Consider the following 21,302-nt stretch of genomic DNA (forward strand, 5'->3'; position numbering starts at 1 on the left):
ATCCTATTCTTTGGACTAAATAAAACTTTTAAAAAACAAAATCATGCCCCCTCTCCTGCGTCTGGGGGTGGTTCCTCAGCTGCCTTGCAGGTCCTGTGTCACTTTACACTCCCCGTGAATTCTGCTTTCTCCCGTTTCCTCATGTGAAAAGTTACCAGGATGAGAGAGAAAGAGAAGGGTGGAAGAGCACATTACCAAATCTGAGATCTGTGCAATCCCAACAGACACCAGGTCTGGGAGTTTGGAAAGGCAGTCATAAATCCTTCCTGATCTAGAAAAGAAGAAAAGGCAAATGTAAAGAAGGGTCCGGGCCACCTCCCAAGCGTGGCGCTACCCATGACAGTAAACGGAGCCCCCGGGGAAAATCCGACCGTGGCAGAAACAAAGTCGGAAGGCTGGATCCCTAAAATCCGAAGAAAAACCAGTCCGTTGATCGGTTTTCTAACAAATACAGGGCATGCGTTTATCCAACCCAGGTTGGCGTGACTTTAGAAGTACGAACTTTGTTTCAACGGGAGCACAGATTTGGGAAGTTTGTTCTGAGGCCGCGTGTACCTGGTAGCTCTCCGGGGCCCCGCGTTCCCGGCGCCGCAGCTCCCGCCGCGGGGAACCACCACTCCCCAGCCCGGGTGAAGCCGGCTCCCTCGGGCAGCCCCGCCAGGTCGCCGCACGTCGGACAACCTCCCCGCGCGCTCCCGCCGCTGCCCTACACTCGTCCCGGCTCCCCTGACGCCGGGGCCGGCGAGGTCCCCGGCCCTCCCCCGGGCTTTCGCGCCTCCCCCGGGGACGGACGCGGCATCCAGGTGGCCGAGTCCCGCGCCGCGGGGGTGGCGCCTTGGCTCAGCCTCACCCTGGGACGGAGAGGGGGTGAGGGCGGAGCTGGACGGCCGCCGCCCGGTCCCAGGGGACCAGCTCCCAGCCCCCTCTCCGCGCGCCCCCTCTCCGCGTGCCCCCTCCCCGCGCGCCCCCAGCACAGTGCTCATGCGCGCGGCCCAGCCTTTATAGCGGCCGTGGGAGCCGCGCTTTCCGCACTCGGGCGCAGCCGGGCCTATCCGACTCAGGTGCAGAGCCCCCGGCGTCCGGCGCGGGCGTGCGGGTCCCTGACGCCTGCCTGCTCGTGTCTCCCCTTTGTCGCTCCCAGCTTGTCTGTCTGCCTTCAGGGTGCACCCTCCTCCTGGTCCGGGGTTGCACCTCGACTCTGGGTTTGGCTCGATTTGCAGCCGGAGCGTCGCCTCCAGACTGAGAGTGGCACGAGCTCCCGGGCAGCGGCCTCTTCGGTCTCCTCCTCTCCTCGGCCGCCCCTGGGTTTCCGAGGGGTGCTGGGTCCCTGAGGGGGCGGGGGGTGGGCGCGGTGTGGTGGGGACGTAGGGGTCTCCGTTCTCCCTCCCTCCCAGGTCCGAGCAGCCCCTAGACTACCATGTCTGCAGCCTGGATCCCGGTTCTCTGCCTTGGTGGGTACGCGCCCCTCACCGCCCTCTTCTCGCACCAAGCAAGGTGGAGGTGGAGGCTGGAACCAGCCCTCGCGCTGTCCTCTCTTCGCAGGTGTCTGTCTGTTGCTGCTGCTGCCAGAGCCCGCGGGCAGCGAGGGAGCCGGTGAGTTGCGGGTTCCCGGGTCCGGGAGCAGGGCTCTGTCCGGGGGGTGCGAGGGGCTGCGGGCCAGCGCGTAGGAACGCACTCAGATGGAGCCCCTGGGCCTTGGCCGGGGGCTAGAGCGCTAAGAGTGCCAAGGTTGGAACTGCTGCCTGGCGCACCCCATTCATACCTACAGCCCATCTACTCCGGCTTACCCGTTTCTCCCTGGGGAACGGGCTCCTGGGGTCCGATGGGGACGTTCTTCACAAGGTGCGGAGAAGGAAGCCTCCCCCATTCACACCCACAAGCCCGGAGCTTCCTCTCCCCCCAGCAAGCCGAGCAGCGGCAGCAGAAGGTCAAGGCTGGGGGTGTTCGTTGAGCCCCACCGAGGAGCGCCGTAGTCCCGGGTGTTCCGCGGAGTCTGGGGTCAGGGAGAGGCCTTCAGACTGTCAGAGACAGAGAGAGGTTTCGGGAGTGAAAGAGGCTTACGTCGTTGTCCCATCTTGTTTGACCCCCTTGCTGTGTTTCCAGGAATGACCCCTACAAAAAAGAAAAGCAGCATTTACGGGCCCATTTCATATTCGAGAGAGTCTAAAAAGAGTGTGTTCCACACGTAGAAGTCCGAGTAAGGGTGTGTGGTTCGGTGTGTTTTATACAACATAAAAATCAAACTCTTTTTCAAAATCTATCCTTTATTTTTCTTGAATGAGAAAGGAAGGTAAGTATTGCAGAGGGCTGTATTCAGTGCCCCCTCACACAAACACTAAAGTCAGTGTTGGCAGCTAAAAGCAGAGCCTCTGGTGCCTCGAAAGTGGGAGGAAAATTAAGGCTGTTTGCTAACAGGTATGAAGCTCATAGGTATGAGGATACTGTTCTTGGTAAGGATTTTAACCTGCCCAGCAATCTAGAGTGTTTCAGAGCTAAGGAATCAGCATTGTACCTTCCATGGCATCCTGCCTTCCTTTCCATGGAGGTGTACAGTCCAGGGTACAGCTGGGCACAGAGGGCTCTTAGAAGAGGGTCCTTGCTAGAGCAGGCTTCTCAGTGGGGCAGTATGACCAGACAGCACTACTGTCTTGGAAAAAGAAATAAAAGTTTTTTTAATGATTAACATCTGTTTCAAAAACGTTTGGAGGGCTTCCCTGGTGGCGCAGTGGTTGAGAATCCGCCTGCCGATGCAGGGGACACGGGTTCGTGTCCGGGTCCGGGAAGATCCCACATGCCGCGGAGCGGCTGGGCCCGTGAGCCATGGCCGCTGAGCCTGCGTGTCCAGAGCCTGTGCTCCGCAACGGGAGAGGCCACAACAGTGAGAGGCCCGCGTACCACAAAAAAAAAAAAAAAAAAAAAAAAAAAGTTTGGAAAACATCTGTTTCAAAAGGTTTGGATAACCACAATTTCCAGTGTTTGGAAATTAGTATTTAATAACATTATCCTCAATTTAATAGTCACAGTAAATTGATGAATTAATATGTTGTATTAAGTTATCTTGTTACATGTTGCCAAGGGCTTGTCTCTAACATCTTTTGTAGTAAAACCTATGATTATTAGTCAGGTTGACCATGTAAAACTTGAGAGTATTAACAGTGCTTTCTAAAACTGCATTCACTGCCTGATATATCTCTCTGGACAGATCTGGAGCAGAAATAAGCATGTTCAATTCAGATTAAAATGCTCCATTCTGAACGGACTAACTTCTCTGTTTCCTGTCCTGCAGGAGTTGCAGAATTTTCCTTGGGCTGTGTGACCTTGGGAAAAATAACCCCATGGCTTTAATTACTTCAGCTGAAAAATGAATGATTGAGCTAAATGACGTTCTGTAAAGTGAAGCATCTTTTTACTGGTTTGCTTAAATTAAAATATAATTTTAATGCACTGCATTTGAAGAAAACTGATATAAATGGCCCTCAGAAGCAACGGATGACTTAGATTTGTGCATGTGTCTATAAAAATGTTCCTCAGAGGTTCAACCCAGATTTAATATCTTCACCTCAGGCAATTATGTACACAGTTGTAATCAGAGTTGAGGTTCTTATATTTCTAGAATGAATTAATAAATGGTCAGTGACTGTTATTTTCTAATTCTGATATATTTCCAATTATGTATCTCCAAACTGATAAGAACTAAAATTCTCCCATTAGACTTTACAGTGTCTGAGAACTAGATTAAATTGGGAAACTGATTTTTGGCTTGCTAAAATCTGGAATGGTGTGGAACAGTACCTACATCAATATTCTTAACAAGAAGTGTAGAAATTAGGGAAGTAAAATTTCAATCTCATATTCTAGTTCCCCCACCACCACTTCCCTAAATGTCCTAAGAATGGTTTTTACTTCTCTCCTTTCTCTTCAGTTCCCATTGCTATCACATGCTTTACCAGAGGACTGGACATCAGGAAAGAAAAAGCAGATGTGCTCTGTCCAGGGGGTTGCCCTCTGGAGGAATTCTCCGTGTTTGGGAACATAGTATATGCTTCTGTATCAAGCATATGTGGTGCCGCCGTCCACAGGTAAGCTCCAACATGCCAAGGGGAGAGAAATGCAAGTGTGATTATTTCCCTTTCTCTTTAGCCATCTGGACACCCCCTCCCACCTTTTCTTTCTTTTGGTACCAATTTTGGCCATAGAAGATGGATACATTTTTAAGGTTTTCCTGGATATCCTTGAGTCACCAACTACATGAGGGAAGCTTTCTGACTAAAGGCAAAATTGCATTATTTCTGGATAGCTAGAGTCCTGTGATTCTAAAAACATTCCTAATCATGTACTGTATTACTGAGTTTTTACTGTATGACAGCCATTATTTTAACTTCCACGACGACTCTACAGCTGTACAAGGTAGGTACAATTTTACCCCATTTTACAGATGAGGAAACTGAATTCAGAGAGTTGTCAAGTATCTTGCCCAAGGCCACCACTGTTAGCAAGTGCCAGAGCTGGGACTGAAAGCCCAGGTCTGCCTCCAGAGCCCATATTCATCACCACTCTTCTGTCCTGTGAGAGAATGGCCAGTATGACACTTTTTTAAAAAAAATGAAGTTCAAGGACATGTAGCTAAGGTATTTTAGATAACTGTTTGGCACTCTTAACTCTGATCCTATGAGCTGTAGGGAACAGGAAACTGCAAGTGTGTCCTTATTAACACTTAAGAAGTTTCACAGCACAAAACCATTTCCCTAGGCGGATTTTGTACCTGGGTAAGCAAGTTTTTTAAAAGGTTGACAGCATCCTTAGATGGCTTCCCTGCTGAACTATTTTCTTGATTAATCAGAATAATAGATGCAGTATGGCAATAGAAGTCAGTCAAATGCCCCTGAAAAAGTGTGGATACAGTCTCAGCTGCTATTCTTGTGTTGCAGTGGGGTAATCAGCAACTCAGGGGGACCCGTAAGAATCTATAGCCTACCAGGTCGAGAAAACTATTCCTCAGTAGTTGCCAATGGCATCCAGTCTCAGACGCTTTCCAGATGGTCTGCTTCTTTCACAGTGACAAGTAGGTACAATTAAAGTGTTCTTACTTTTGTGTAAATATTGTCTCCCCAACCCCCCAAAAAGTTTTCTGCTTTTCTCAGCTCAACCTCTGACTCTGATGGAAAAACTTGTGATCAAGACTGGAAGGGTCAACTGTGGGTTAGATTCAGGGGATCCGAAGGGTTAAGGACACACTCAAGCCAAACTTGGGTAAATGGGGGGGAAATTATCTTGCTGTCAGAAGATGGCAGTAGAAAATTGAATTGCCTGCAATCAGAGTGCCCTGACATTTACCAAATAACCCTAACTCAAAAAAACGGGTGAATGAATGTGAATTCATTTTATGGTGATCTTTTAAAAATATGATACAATAGCTAAGAATCCATTTTGGTTCTTTGAAACTAGCATGCAGCAATTACTCTTGCAATTGCCATCACTCTATTACATTTATCATCCTATAGAACCCTAAATTAGATTCATTATGCTTTGATGGTAAGGAAGGAAGAGGAAAAAATAGTCTTCTCTTTATTTTAACAGAAGGCAAAAGTGGTACCCAGGAAGCCACAGGACAAGCAGTGTCCACAGCACGTCCAGCAATAGGTATGAAATATGGAACCTATCTCCTAGTTGCCTGGCACAGCATTAAGAAGTTATAAATAAGTGTTATTGATAAAAGCTTTCTTTTTTAAAATATTGAAACACAAAGCAAATATCTTTACCGGTATATTGCATAGGGGAACTTTCAATTTTATATTTCAAATTCCTTATCCTTCTTTTATTTTCATTTATAAACTCTACTACTAGACATTCTCTTGAAGTCCTACCATTTCTCCCTGATTTGATAAACTATGCCTAGAAACTGGTCTAAGTAAAAGTACCATGAACTTCTAGTTCCATTTGTCATATGAATAAAAGAAATGTGTGCATGTCTATTTGAGAAATAGCCAGGGATCTTCCTTTCTAAGACTGTGGCAATTTTAAAGTCAAAGAAATTAAGAACATTAGAATCTAACTCTGAGTTTCCAATCCTACCTCAACTGTGGGTTTGGGATATCAAAGTCCTGCCTTGGAGGCGTATTAAATATGTAGGTCTGCTACAGTCCTGACTTGTTTCTTTGTTGGGGCATTGCTTCCCTAGTCCAGAAAATCATGAGGAAATTAATTTTTTTAAAAAGTATTTTCAAGAATGACGCTCCTTATCATGAGCTTTTCCCTTGTGGGTCTCTTTCTATGGAACTCTCTTCCTTTTGCTAATGCCAGGTGCTTTTTTTTTGTTTCAGGTAAACGACTAAAGAAAACACCGGAGAAGAAAACTGGCAATAAGGGTAAGAGTCCGGATATCCATTTGGTAATATAACATTTTCTCTCTCTCCCTCCCTTCTCTTGAAACTGCTAATGGAAAGACTTGTTTGGGTGTTCACAGACTGTAAAGCAGACATTGCATTTCTGATCGATGGAAGTTTTAATATTGGGAAACGCCGATTTAATCTACAGAAGAATTTTGTTGGGAAAGTGGCTCTAATGTTAGGAATTGGAACAGAAGGACCGCACGTGGGCCTTGTTCAAGCCAGGTACCAACCTTGTTAAAATGGGAGGAGACTTGAATGATGTCTTGAATGATGACAAATGATCAATCCTTTTAGTAGGTACATTCATTTCAGTTCAATATAAACAAATTGAGGTGTGGACAGTCTGGATTCCCAAATTATAAAGTTAGAATTTAAGACTGCCTGAGCAGACTGGGTAGGTATAATTGCTTCCTTTTTGGAATAAAAGGATTTAGAGAATTATATGCTATCTATTTGAGGACCAGAAGGTAGGCTAAAAGTCTTGTTGCTCATACAGATTACTTCTGCACATCTGCTCTGCTCAATTCCTAATTTCTCTTCGCTGAAGGAGGAAGCAGTGATGATTATTTCTCCTCCTTATTCGGTCGTTATTCTTTTTAGCTCTTTCCATATTCCTTTGATAGGAAATCTGAAGCTTAACCTTTTATTTATTGAATAGTAGTATTTATTGATGTCTTTTAGGATTATAATATGCTCATTAGAGAAAGCTTGAAAAACATATAAAACACAAAGAAAATAATTTCCCAAATATACCCCTCTGAGATAATCAATGTAAAATGTTGTATTTCCTTTCAGTATTTTAAGAAAATATTTGATGGTACATACGTGTGTATTTCTTTTTCAAAAGCTCAGATTATAGGGGCTTCCCTGGTGGCGCAGTGGTTGCGCGTCCGCCTGCCGATGCAGGGGAACCGGGTTCGCGCCCCGGTCTGGGAGGATCCCACATGCCGCGGAGCTGCTGGGCCCGTGAGCCATGGCCGCTGGGCCTGCGCTCCGGAGCCTGTGCTCCGCAACGGGAGAGGCCGCAGCAGAGGGAGGCCCACATACCACAAAAAAAAAAAAAAAAAAAAAGCTCAGATTATAAAAATGTCTTATAGCCTGCTTTTTTTTTAATCCCTCAGTATTTTGAGCATCAAAATACTGATGCTCACAATACTGAGCATTGTGAGCTCAGTATCACAAATATTCTTCAAAAAATTGTTTCATAATGTTCCTTAGCATGATTTATTTAACCATTCTATTGTTTTTTCACAATTACACTGTGCTGAACATCCTTATGTCATCCTGTGCCATCTCTGATAAATTCATTCGGCTAGATTCCCAGAAGTGAGATTGGGTCAAAGGGTTCTGACTTTTTTTTTTTTTGCTGTACGCGGGCCTCTCACTGCTGTGGCCTCTCCCATTGCGGAGCACAGGCTCCGGACGCGCAGGCTCAGGGGCCGTGGCTCACGGGCCTAGCCACTCCGCGGCATGTGGGATCTTCCCGGACTGGGGCACGAACCCGTGTCCCCTGCATCAGCAGGCGGACTCTCAACCACTGCGCCACCAGGGAAGCCTGGGTTCTGACATTTTTAAGGCTTCTGAAATAAACAGTTAAATTGCTTTCTAGAAAGTTGATTCAGTTTAAACTACTATCAGCTGTGTGTAAGGGTGTCACAAGTAGGATTACAAATATTTATATTTCATTTGTTCTTGTTTTTTACAATTGGTTCTTAGAATTTTTTTTGGTATAAGAATCTTTAACTTTGTTGATTTATACATAATTTAACCATTGTCCCATATCTTAAAAAAATGAGCTTCTTATTCCATTCATTTGTGATATCAATTTATAACTTTAGACAAATGTTTCTTTGATCCATATGCTAATTATAACATCTTTTCTACAATGCTTTGATTATTGTAGTTTTATTGTATATTTTAACATCTCATAGGGCAAATTCCCCTCAATATTTTTCTTCTAATATTTTTTCTTTGCTGTTTTTTTTTTTCTTTGCTGTTTTTACCTAACTTTTTCAAGAGGAAAGCTACACTACTTTGTAGACGCATACAAAGACTAGCTTCTTTATAAACTTCCTGATTTATGATTTTTCTATTTTAGGAAGAACATTAGAATAGATAAACTATATCAAAAGTTTATATTTAAGTAGAATAAGAGAATGTCTCATTAAGGATGCAAAAGTAAGACTAAATCTCATAAATAATAATTTGGATAGTTGAAAAGTGACCATAAAAATGAAAAGGTTATCGACTCATGAAAACTGATTTTGTGACCCAACCATTACACCAAGTATACAGAAATCATGCCACCAGGTATGCAGAAATACAATGAGTGCTATTTCCTTCAGAAATCTTGACTTAATGGCAATTCATAGTGCTAAGATCTTAAAATTTTGCACTGATGAAATTTTGACTTATCTAAAAGTTTTAAACACAACAAATTGTGCTTTAACTAATTGTTTTCATTCAACATGGTCTCTAATGAACACAGAGTAAGTTATAAAAGCTGAAATTCTTTTACTATTAAATATGAAAAATCCCAAATCTATTAAAATACACATAATTGTAAGATTAGCAAATGTCAATATCATTTATCATAAGAAAAATTCAGTATTATAATACTTTATAATTTGTTTTCTTGTAAGTTTTCTCATTTTAAAAATGTTGGCCTTAGTGTCACTGAAATTGCCTCTTCTGACCAGAGACCTGGGTTAATAGACCCAGACTATTCAGGGCTTCCAAGGTCCCCTACTGGAGCAGACCTAGACTCACACCCAGCTATGTTCCAACTATCTGGTGCCCAACTCTGCAGATTTCCATTAAGCCCAGTGCCCTGAGCCACCTGGTTTCAGGTGCTTCATATAGTTTAGGAGCCAGACAAACCTGAATTTAAAATGTGGTTATGTTTTGTTGGGTAAATTACCTAAGTGTTCTGGGCCTCCATTTATGCAATAGGGATAATAATTCCTACCTTGTACAGCTATGATGAAATGAGATTATACATGTAGTATGTATTTAGCATATTACCCAGAATACAATAAACCCTCAAGGTAGCAGTTGTTTTTGTTACATTTTTTGAAAGAACCCTAAAAATTCAAGTAAGGATGCAATATACCCTAGTTGACTGTATGCTGTGGAATTAAGAAACTTTGGCATTGTCCAATTTAAAGACTTTTTTTAAGGTATATAATGTTGCTTGTTTGTTTTACATTTCCAATTCCTCCTGGATGACATATTTTCTCTTTTTTGCCTAGCGAACATCCCAAAATAGAATTTTACTTGAAAAACTTTACATCAGCCAAAGATGTTTTGTTTGCCATAAAGGAAGTAGGTTTCAGAGGGGGTAATTCCAATACAGGTAAGTAGACTTTGGCATCTGGGATGTAACACAGAGAGGGTTATGAATGATCAGACATGTAAGACAGTATTATGCTATTTTTTATAAGCAGAAGTGAAACTCTTCTTCCTGGCACTGATCTTGGTTAGATCTGCACTTGATATCTGAGATATTTAATTTATAATGGAAAATGTACCAAAGGGTTTATTGGTATTGCTCATTTAAAAAAAAATAAGACGTTGTGACTTATAATCCTCAGGTAGGGCAGATGTCACTTTAGAGAAGTACCTGTTTAGAATATTTAAAAGAAGCAAAGATCAACAGACTCATTAATGAATGCAGATGTGACAGAAAGAACTAGAATAGAATGCTGGACCTTCTGAGGGGAGACTTCTTGTTCTGAGTCCGTAGAGGTACTCATCAGTCACTAAGGGGCTAGATAGAGAGCACAAGTACAGAAGTGGGAGTCAGGTTTATGTTTCTGACTGGTGATTGATGTAAGGAAAGGAAATGTAACGCTCTGGGAGGTAGGTGATGGGGGAAGAAATGTGGGTTGTGAAGACAAAAAATAGGCATGATGGATAATTAAACTTTCCCATCTGATGCATGTGTTAAAGAACTGAGTTCTATATAAGTTAAATTCTTAAACTTGGAGGTATCAAGTTCGTACAGAGAAATAGAAGTGTCATTTTGAGCAGTGGTGCCGTTCCAGTTTGCTTCTTTTTCAAACCTAGGAAAAGCCTTGAAGCACACCGCCCAGAAATTCTTCACAGCAGACACTGGAGCAAGAAAAGGGATTCCCAAAGTGGTGGTGGTATTTATTGATGGCTGGCCTTCTGATGACGTCGAGGAAGCAGGCATTGTGGCCAGAGAGTTTGGTGTCAATGTATTTATAGTTTCTGTGGCTAAGCCTATCCCTGAGGAACTGGGAATGGTTCAGGATGTTGCATTTGTTGACAAGGTAAGGAGTTGAGAGTGTCTTCTGTTATAGTAGTGATTCAGTTTTGGACCTCTAGGAGTAGTGCTGACTGGCCCATATCTGGATTAACTTTGAAGATTCAAGATTGAATGTTTTCATAATTTTAAAGAAATAACTTTTGATTCCTTTGGTTATCTTTTATGTGTCTCTCCCATTAGGCTGTCTGTCGGAAAAATGGCTTCTTCTCTTACCACATGCCCAATTGGTTTGGCACCACAAAATACGTAAAACCTCTGGTGCAGAAGCTCTGCACTCATGAGCAAATGATCTGCAGCAAGACCTGTTATAACTCAGTGAACATTGCCTTTCTAATTGATGGCTCCAGTAGTGTTGGAGAAAGTAATTTCCGCCTCATGCTTGAATTTGTTTCCAACATAGCTAAGACTTTTGAAATCTCAGACATTGGTGCCAAGATAGCTGCTGTACAGTTCACCTACGATCAGCGCACAGAATTCAGTTTCACTGACTATAGCACCAAAGAGAATGTCCTAGCCGTTATCAGAAACATCCGCTATATGAGTGGTGGGACAGCTACTGGTGATGCCATTTCCTTTACTGTTAGAAATGTGTTTGGTCCTATGAGGGACAGCCCCAACAAGAACTTCCTGGTAATTGTCACAGATGGGCAGTCCTATGATGATGTTCGAGGGCCTGCTGCTGCTGCACATGATGCAGGTAAGGTCCTTGTCCTTTGTCTGGGAAGGGAACTGGGGAGAGGTTCAGTGAATTTTAGGAGTAAATATAAACTTAAGTGTTTGTTTGAACAAACACCTACAGGATGACAGTCATTGTTCTAAGAGTTTTACCCAATATTAACTCTTTAATTGTCAAAGCAGCCTTACTAAATCTCATTCTACAGATAAGGAAACAAACTTCCCCAAATCACACACCTAGTAAGTGGTGAGGCCAGTATTAAAATCCAGGCAGGGGCTTCCCTGGTAGGCCAGTGGTTAAGGCTCTGTGCTTCCACTGCAGGGGGCATGGGTTCAATCCCTGGTCGGGGAGCTAAGATCCCCCATGCTGTGTGATGTGGCCAAAAAAGTAAAAAAAATAAAGATTTTGTAATCCTCTAAAAAAAAACAAAACAAAACCCAGGCAAGTGTGGCTAAATCCTTACCTAACCACTGCATTTTGGGGAGAATTGCCATGAGAGCTATGTCATATGTCAAGGAAATATGTTACAGGTTTTCATGTTTGGCTCCAACTTGGAAAATATAACCCCACAATTACAGTTTATCATAACTTACTATGAATCTGCTATTTGATAATTTATCCTTTTTTTTAGTAGTTTGCAGTCTGCCATGAGTTTTCTAAGATCACCAATTAAGACTTTAACCCTTTTCTACTTTGATTTCCTTTTCAGTGTCTTTTTTCCCCCTTGAGATAATGAAACACTTATAAAAGGGTATAAAAAAGTTCTTTCTCTTACCCCAACCTTAATATTACCTTTGGCAAAGGCCACTAGTTCCTGAAGACATTAGCATGTGTGTTGCTGAGATCAACAGGCCAAGAAAAAGCTGAGGTTCCCTTTCCTGGGATAAAAACAGAGTGATTGGGAGTCCAATAATATTTAAAAAACAAAAATGCTAACTTGGGAGGGGGGGAATGAAGAGCCTTACATTTTTCTATACTCCTCTGTACTTCCTTTTCCCTATTTAATTCCTAATGACTTTTCCTTTTATACATTTATTAGCACCTCTGCTACTGCACCTGTGTACTTTTATAGGTATTGACGGAATACTGTTTTAAGTAGAATAGAGAATGGATACCTGCAATTTAAGCTATATATACCATGGCTTATTTTTATACATGTCTTAATGTATTCTTCAACTAACTTATGTTGAAGACCTTTTTGCTATCATACTCCTTAAGAAGTGTAGCTTACTGAATTTATGGTTAACAGGATTGGATTCAGGCTACATAAAGTGAGCTAAATAAATTCAAATATATTCTCCCTATGTGATTAATTGAACTTCAGGAGGTTGGGCCGCACTATTTTCATGAAAGTTATCCTTTAGTGATGATAGCAAAGTGAAAGTTAACAAAAGCCAGAAGATGGATAGGTGTTCAGGGCTAGGGCACAGCTGTTTTGGTTTTTTAACTGTAATTATATACTGGGCCTGAGCTAGACAATCTGAGCTTGAATGTAGAATTAAAAGTGAAGAAAACTAAAGGGGAGAAATTTTTTTGACTTCTTTCGCCAGGGAGAGGGGAGGATTAGCTGGTGATGATAAATCAGTAATTGTTTCAAGTAGCTTTTACATCATCGAAACCTGCTTTATTTATGTATTAAGTATTCACAACTCTGATCACTGTATACCACTAGAAGGGTGATGAAGCTTTGGATAGAAGGGAGTAACTATTTCAGAAACTCTCAAAATTTTATGGGGGATTTCCTCCAGTAGATAGATGGTAGTCTACACTTCATAGACATTTTTTGGCGGTTTTTGTTACTTTATTTTGGCTGCGCTGTGCAGCATGTAGGATCTTAGTTCCCCAACCAGAAATCAAACCCGTGCCCCCTGCAGTGGAAGCATGGAGTCTTAACCAATGGACTGCCAGGAAAGTCCCTGGCTGTTTTCGTCATCAGAAAACTTTTGCTTTGGGATTAAAGCTTGTCATTTTTTTTTTTTTTAAATAACTTTATTTTTGGCCACATCGGGTCTTCACTGCTGTGTGCAGGCTTTGTCTAGTTGCTGCGAGTGGGGGCTACTCTATGCTGCAGTGTGTGGGCTTCTCATTGCAGTGGCTTCTCTTGTTGCGGAGCATGGGCTCTAGGCACGTGGGCCTCAGCAGTTGTGGCTCGCAGGCTCTAGAGCACAGGCTCAGTGGTTGTGGCACACAGGCTTAGTTGCTCCGCGGCATGTGGGATCTTCCCAGACCAGGGCTTGAACCCGTGTCCCCTGCATTGGCAGGCAGATTCTTAACTACCGCGCCACCAGAGAAGTCCCTGTCAATTTCTTACTATTGGCCGGTTCGCTAATGCAACACATGTTGAAATGGGAGAAACAGTGATCATTCACAGAGGACTCATCACCATTCCCCAGACAAGGCAAGAGCCTTAGAAAACTTTCATCATTTATATATCCCATCTTGTGTGTCATTCTTTCTTGCTCTATTATACTGGCTATGACTCCAGTTTAACAATTAATTGTGATGATAGCAGGCGGTCCTTTATCATGCCAAACTCAGAGGAGAAGTTTTCACCATTTCACTATGTTTGCTGTAGGGGTTGTTATTTGTCTTTAGATATTATCAGGTTAAGAAAGCTTCCTTCTCTTTCTAGCTTACTGTGTAATATCATAAATGGATGTTGAACTTTATCAAATTATTTTTTTCTTTCAGCGATCATATGCCTTATCTGTTAAGGTGGTAAACTGCACTGATGGCAAAACCTGTGGTTTTGACCAAACTGTTTAGCCATTCTCCTCACGATTACTGCTAAAACCTGCCCAACAATTTGGTACAGGGGATTTAGTTCTTCAGGCATTACAAGGCAGTTTTGTCTGCAACTATGTACTAATGTGTGAAAAATATATACACGTAATTTTATACATAAGCTGGAACTTGGTTTTAATTGACTTAAAAATACTTCCATTGTAGGTATCACCATCTTCTCTGTTGGTGTGGCTTGGGCACCTCTGGATGACCTGAAAGATATGGCCTCTAAACCAAAGGAGTCGCATGCTTTCTTCACAAGAGAGTTCACAGGATTAGAACCAATTGTTTCTGATGTCATCAGAGGCATCTGTAGAGATTTCTTAGAATCCCAGCAATAATGGTGACATTTTGATAACTGAAAGAAAAAGTGCAAGGGGATGTATAAGTTGTTTCTAGTAATACTGAAATACTATATAGCATACTAAGATCAGACACAAAACTATTAAAGATGGCAAAAATGTAAGCAAATAAGCATTCATTTAAAGCTACCTTCTAATTACAGTTCAGACTCGATTGTTCAAAACACTGCTGAGGCTTCATAATCACGAACCTTAGAAACTCAGGAAAGAGGAGATATCGTAGTTTAAAGTTTTAAGAATTCTATTTTAACATGCATATTAAATGTATAGATATGCAAATTCTATAGCTCAATAAAAGCAGCTGATATTTAGACCCAAATCATTCCTTCTCTCATTCTGTATTACACATATAAGGAAAATGAAAGAGAAACACATAAGGAAAATGAGAAACAAATAGAAAACAGCTCAACTTAGTTCAAATATATGTTGACCTATGTTGTCTTAAAACCAGTCAACAATCTGCTTTTAAGATGTTACTTAACATACTAAAAGTTACTTAACATACTAAAAGTTATAATTACAGATGAAATGGAAGCGATTTAGGTATCAAGCCTCTTTTGTAGTGTACTTTCATAATAACGTAACAAATATCACACTGAACAAGATGGAAGAATTGCCTGGTATTTTTCTATTTATAGCCTTAATTTTATATGTGTATTGATGTATTTGGCTTATACTCTAAAAGTCAACCATGTATTGAAAAAAATATTAAGTTGGTAAATTTTTACTTACCACTTATAAACACTTAAGATTTAAAGAAAAGCACACCTTTCAAAGAGGAGAACTGCAGGAAAGATTATTCTACTTTGACTATTTAAGCAATAAAACTGCTAGTGACTATTATTCTAAGGTGCCTTACTTCTTATTATTCCAAGTGTCTCCCCCTAGGGCATGGTAAAAATTCTATTGATACATTAACCACTTCGTGTGGAAAGACCCGAGTTTTTTTCTTAAAATCATGCAATAAAACTAAATATATTTTCTGTTCCAATTATTTATTGAATGCCTACTGTTTTAGGCATTATGCACAGCCAGTACCAGGTTAAACAGTTGATTACTTGGTTCAACAAAGTTTTGTAATTAATAGTATTTTTACTTAAACATCCTTGTGAAGTTGGTTCCTAAGTGATCAAAACTCCCTTTATGTAACTATCATTACCTCACCAAGAACTCTCCGACGGAAGTGCTGTCATATCTTATCCTGTCTTCTCTAAGGACAGGATCTATCCTCTCTCTCATTCATCTGCACACTCTATTTCCCATCACACATACACTGATCCTATCTGAAATGGTTTACAACCAGTTGACCTGAAAAAGGTGTTAACTGGTTGGAAAATTTATACTCCAACAAATCTTTTGAGTTTAACAATTTTATAGCTTGTGTAAGAGCTTATGTATCAGAGAGCAGAACTGAAACTGCCTTTGACACTACATAAAAATTTGACCAAAGAGAATATGGGAAGTCATGACTCCCCTGACTGCCACTGCCCCCTTTATAAAGCTACAAATATGACCGATTCATGTAACGAGAATTTTCATTTAACAACACAAATGGGTTTAACATGTTTTTTTCCCAATAGACAACTTTCAGCTGAGAATACCACTCCTTAAAAAATTAAATGAAAACCCAGCCTCTAGTCATTAGCTCTTTTAAAAATTTTATAAAGAACAAAGTTTTGAGGTAACCAGGGAAGTTAATATTTTGACTTAAAGAGCAGCAAGAGAGTAGAAGTGAACACTTTATATTTAAGTTACTATTATTTTTTAGAACGAAACATAAGATAAAGGGTTAACAACTAAAAATAGAGTAAAAGGATTTTTTAAAAGATATAATTCAACTTTGCAAGCATGCCTAAATTTGTTATGCTAGCCTATTTATAAACCTTAATGCATTAAATGAGATGTTGGTCTTCAGTGGATCACTTACTTTGAAATATGGAAAAAGTACATGAATAAATATGAAAAGAGCAGAATATGATTAAATATTGGGAAAGTCGACATATTAAAAAGTTTGTATATAAAAATAATCAAACTTTATGTATAAAGCACCATTTAATAGTGAAATGAATCTACATAATTTCCCATTAAGTCACAAATGGAAGCACACAAATAAGATATTCTTTTTGCATCCTTTTAGTCTCTTCCAAATGTTTAATATTGTAGAGAAAATACAACCAAAGTAGATAAAAATAAACATATATACTATTTTTATTCATTTCAGTTTTAATACATTTCAAAAAAGATGAATGTTTATGCATTGCAATGATGATAATCACATTTCAGTTCAACAGTAATGCATTGGCTTGGAACAGCTGCCAGAAACAATACTAGCTTTGGAAAGCTTGTTTCTAAATTATTTTTTTAAAAAAAGGAGAAGGAAGAGAAAATGCCTCTTTAACTTGTTCATTAAGTTGAATGTTCAATTCAGAAAACCAAAAAAACCAATATTTTAAGAAAATTTCTGAAAACTTTGTGTTTCACCAGCAATGACTAAAATTGACATTTCGATTTTTATGGTAGGTGACAACATTTCTCAATGTACATACAATGTAATTTTCTTTGTTTTGAAGTAGGCATTCAAATAGAATTTTGCCACGTTAAGTTTTCTAATGTTACCTTCTAATTGCATTTGCAATTCCCTTCAAAGAAAAAGGATTATTACCTTGTTGAAGGAAAGGTTTGAAGATATTAATACTTAACATTTATGAAGATAACTTTTAATTAATGAACAATGCAGTTTATTCTCTGCTGAACTTTTCTGTGGGAAACAGGTTTGGCTAGATAGGAAAGACAACACTATTAATTGAAATTCAGATTTAATAAAGTAATAGGGTATCTTAAGGAAATGATTTAAAACTGCATATCTGCTGTTTTTTTTTTTTTTTTTTTTTTTGGTTATTTTGAATTATCTAACTTACTTCAATAGAAGATTTTTAAATCCCCAAATGGGGTGAAATACTTAGAAAGGCATTCTTAACAGTATTAACTGTTCTAATCTTATTAGAATATCAATAAACAGTACAAAGTTTAAAAGAACAGCATAAAAATGAAGGACTCACTGAGAAATCATCTCCATTTCCTACTTTAATGGAGAGTAAAGTATTGCACTTTATTATTCAACACAAAATAATGTAGCCAACAGTAACATACAGGTACACAATTTAATATTTATTATATGCATTTTATATACATTATTTTTCAACAGCTGTACGTTCGCTATGTGGTACAATCTTAAAAATTTGCTGATTCATAGTTTGTAAAACAAAAACCTTACAAAACTCATCAAAACTCGCAAACTGATCAGAAAAGTTTTTTGGAAGACTAGAAAAAATACTTTATTGTCTTAATCATGCATTACACAAACAAAATCTTTAGTTACACCATAAAATTAAGCACATCTGAAAAAATAAAACAGGGATAACTAGTCCAAACACAGCAGATTTCTGTATCCTGATTCAACTATTTTTGTATCCTATTTGTAATGCAAATAAAATTTTACTCCAAATATTTTAAAACAAGATAGTTTTCTCTGGAATCATGGTAAACCAAGATATGTATCTGGGGGGAGTCACCTTGGTTTGTAACTTAAACTATAAAATACTCCATTTTTAGTCTATTTTAGACTATTCAAAGAGTTCCAAAATAGATATACAGGTTCCTTTAGCACATTAATAAAAGGATATAAAGACCAACAAAAAGTGAAATAAATAATAGGCTATTAGCAAGATGGATAATCCTTGATAAATAAACTTGTAAATACAGTAAGATGTACAAAATATCACATAGTGATAGGATGCCAAGATTAGTTTTTTTTTTCTTTTTTAAGAGTTCATTTGGAGTACTAAACCCCACCGTTTCATTTTAATACACTTAATAGTCCTTGGTTTAAGAAGACAGTTATGTGATGTTGAAGGTGATTTAGCATCTTTATGGAAAGACTTAGCTGAGCTGTATTACGCAAAAGGAAAGAGTGTGCTTACACGGCAGCGGGTCAGTGAGATCTCTGTTTCAGGGTTGTATAATGCAGAAAAACTTCAATACAATCTTGAGCACTGTTGTGACAGGCTAAATATATAAAAAGACTTATAAAAACTAGAATTTTATCCAAACATTTTGTGCAACTAATGCTAAAATATTTTAAGTTAAATTTTCTTTTTTATTTTTTTAAAGCAAAATAAGTTTAAAAGGGAATCTGTGGCATTCAACTGATAAACAGAAGATCACTAAGAGATGAAAAAAAGCTACTCTTGGAGCTCACTTCCCCCCAACAAGAGCACCACATTCCTAACCCTAAGGCAGCACACAGAGTCCAAAATAAAAGTCTTTTTGTAAGATCAGACTCCACACTGGCTTAAAGATACCTAAAAGACAGACATACGCTCAGTTCATATCCAGTACAGGCCACAAATAATGGAGTCCTTTTTTTGTCCCACGAAATACAGTAATTACAATTAAATTAATGAGCCTGATGTTAAGATGTGATTTCCACCAATTTATGCCTCCCCCAAATGGCCTTCATCAGGCAGATCACATGTAGTGTCATATCAGTAACATTTTTGATGGCAGTGATGCAGACCCTCTGTGTCCAAGCGAATCTGTTGTTATGATGAGAGTTTTTGATGATTCACACAAATACTTTGGCAAGGGCATCAGCCCCCGCACTAGCAATATATGCTTTTGATGGATGGAAAGCAACATCATAAATTGATTCATCTAATTTTTTCCTATGTGCTGTTATTTCTTGCACACATGTCTTGCTGTCCAAATTCCACAATCTAATAGAACAGTCATGGCCTGTAAAAGAATAAATGAAAAATGTTACTGAGTAACAGTTCTATTATAAAATTTGTGGGCAGTACAGGAAGTTCAGACTTACTTCCAGACATCAAGTAGATTCCATTAGGATCTACTGCTAGACTTGTAACAGCATCCAAATGAGCTACCATAGAATGGATCATTTTACCTAAATAAAACATAACAGAGAAGATTAAGTTTTTAAATAGTTACTAACTTGAGCAATCAGAAACCAAAATACAATATCAACATAAAATAATATCACCACAGCAATATTTTTTTATTGTGATAAAATACACGTAACACAGAATTTACCATTTTAAACATTTAAGAGGGTACAATTCAGTGGCTTTTAGAACATTCATAATGATGTGCAACCATCACCATTATCTAGTTCAGAACATTTTCATCTCTGCAAAAGGAAACCCTGTACCCACTAAGCAGTCACTCCCCATTCCTCCCCTCCAAGTCCCTGGTAACCACTAATCTGCTTTCTCTATGGACTGGGCTATTCTGAATGCTTCATACAAATGAAATCATACAGTAACACGTGGCTTTTTGTGTCTGCCTTCTGTCACTTAGTATAATGTTTTCAAGGTTCATCCACTATAATAATATTCTAAAGACAATTTTAATTCTAATGCAGAAGTTTCCCAGTAACTCCTAAAGACATCTGTGTGACATGAATCTGACAGTATATGATAGTGGAAAACATAATGACTATAGGGTTGCATCAAAAGCTTAAGATCATGTAAAGGGGAATTAAAATGAAAATAGAATCCTTCTCATTCAGAGATGTAAAGATTATTTTATATACAGGGTTAATGATAAATAAATCACCAGAGAATATATTCCTCTCTCAAGATTCTAATAGCATCATTTATCTTCTGAAATGTCAATCATTTAATACATTAGAAACAAGAAAGGGAAGAAGGGTGGAGTACATCACAGAAATTACTCTGGATTTCCCCAGATAGTAACAAAAGCACTATTCTGGAAAACATAATTTAGTGAATATCTTCATTAAGATTTGGCAAGCAAATGGATTCAATAGTGAGTTGAAATTAAAAAACAAGTTGTGAATACAAAGTTGCGTTGCACAAATACAAGGGCATTAGCCTCTGCATTGGCAATACATGTTCTGATGGTTGGAAAGCAAAATCATAAATTGATTCATCCAAGAAAGGAATAAAACAGAAAGTACCGCTAACTTAAAAAATTTCCTCCCCTTTCATTCAGCAATCTTTATTACTCAAATGCCTGGGCTGCTCCTAATGAGAGATGGAGGTCTTTATCCAGAATTCTATTTACAGTCATTTGCCATGCTCCTTGTCCCCTGATGACATTCCACACTGAGACTTGAAATAGACCTACTTTTGTTATTTGCCATGGGGCTATAGCCCTTGACCTGAATACAAAACCATAACATAATCAAATGTGCAAAAAGTTCCTCTGAAAAACATAAGTCCGCCATTTTCTGGCAATACTAAACAATTATCAATTAAGGACAAAATTAGTCTCCTGTCATTTCAACCACACATGTCTGTTTTTCATCAATACTAAAATTAACAGAGTAATTTTAACGATTTTTCTCTACTATCCTGAGAAACAGAAAAATCATTCAACATACTATTAGTCCAACATAATTCATCTATCAGTTCTAGAATCCATTCCTCTCAATATTCCTATTAAAAAAAATCCAGAGTATGAAATGGCTGGCCTCTAGCACAATAACCTCAAAACATTAGGGGGTTAACTACTAAGCATCATTAGCTTCCCTTAAAATGTCAGCTCTGTGATGTGACTCCTAATTCATAGGTCTAGTTCTGATTTCTCTCCTGAGAATGATCCTACATCTCCTATATTTAACATGTCTTTTTTTTTTTTTTTTTTTTTTTTTTGCAGTACGTGGGCCTCTCACTGCTGTGGCCTCTCCCGTTGCGGAGCACAGGCTCCGGACGCGCAGGCTCAGCGGCCATGGCTCACGGGACCAGCCGCTCCGCGGC

The 21,302-nt window shown here is 39.4% G+C and overlaps 2 protein-coding genes across 4 annotated transcripts in view; one reads left to right on the plus strand and one right to left on the minus strand.

The window, feature by feature from the left end:
• The first annotated feature begins 404 nt into the window (after positions 1-404).
• Positions 405-16,725, plus strand: COCH (cochlin). Its single transcript, XM_007120138.4, has 12 exons — positions 405-476; positions 1,395-1,451; positions 1,543-1,593; positions 3,923-4,079; positions 4,929-5,062; positions 5,578-5,640; positions 6,321-6,365; positions 6,464-6,611; positions 9,641-9,744; positions 10,458-10,684; positions 10,861-11,377; positions 14,306-16,725. The coding sequence occupies exons 2-12, from the start codon at positions 1,418-1,420 to the stop codon at positions 14,479-14,481; spliced, it is 1,656 nt and encodes a 551-aa protein (XP_007120200.1). The 5' UTR covers positions 405-476; positions 1,395-1,417; the 3' UTR covers positions 14,482-16,725.
• Positions 16,726-17,640: 915 nt separating this feature from the next.
• Positions 17,641-21,302, minus strand: part of STRN3 (striatin 3) — a 138,689-nt gene continuing 135,027 nt past the window's right edge. The window contains exons 17-18 of one of the 3 annotated variants that reach the window (XM_024134172.3): positions 19,379-19,465; positions 17,641-19,296 (exon numbers count right to left, since the gene is read on the minus strand). In XM_024134172.3, the coding sequence (XP_023989940.1) occupies positions 19,127-19,296; positions 19,379-19,465 (257 nt within the window). In that variant the 3' untranslated portion in view covers positions 17,641-19,126. The remainder of the gene's footprint in view (positions 19,297-19,378; positions 19,466-21,302) is intronic. The other 2 variants (XM_024134191.3, XM_024134186.3) reach the window with 2 other exon arrangements.

Source organism: Physeter macrocephalus, chromosome 11 (genome assembly GCF_002837175.3).
Source record: "Physeter macrocephalus isolate SW-GA chromosome 11, ASM283717v5, whole genome shotgun sequence".
Lineage (NCBI taxonomy): Eukaryota > Metazoa > Chordata > Mammalia > Artiodactyla > Physeteridae > Physeter > Physeter macrocephalus.

What these genes read in the sequence shown, in the direction of transcription:
- COCH (XM_007120138.4), top strand. Translation starts at nt 1,418, where the DNA reads ATGTCTGCAGCCTGGATCCCGGTTCTCTGCCTTG. An exon ending in TGCTTCTTTCACAGTGACAA is followed by an intron (nt 5,063 to 5,577) that starts GTAGGTACAATT and finishes TTATTTTAACAG; the next exon opens with AAGGCAAAAGTGGTACCCAG. An exon ending in AGGGGGTAATTCCAATACAG is followed by an intron (nt 9,745 to 10,457) that starts GTAAGTAGACTT and finishes TTTCAAACCTAG; the next exon opens with GAAAAGCCTTGAAGCACACC.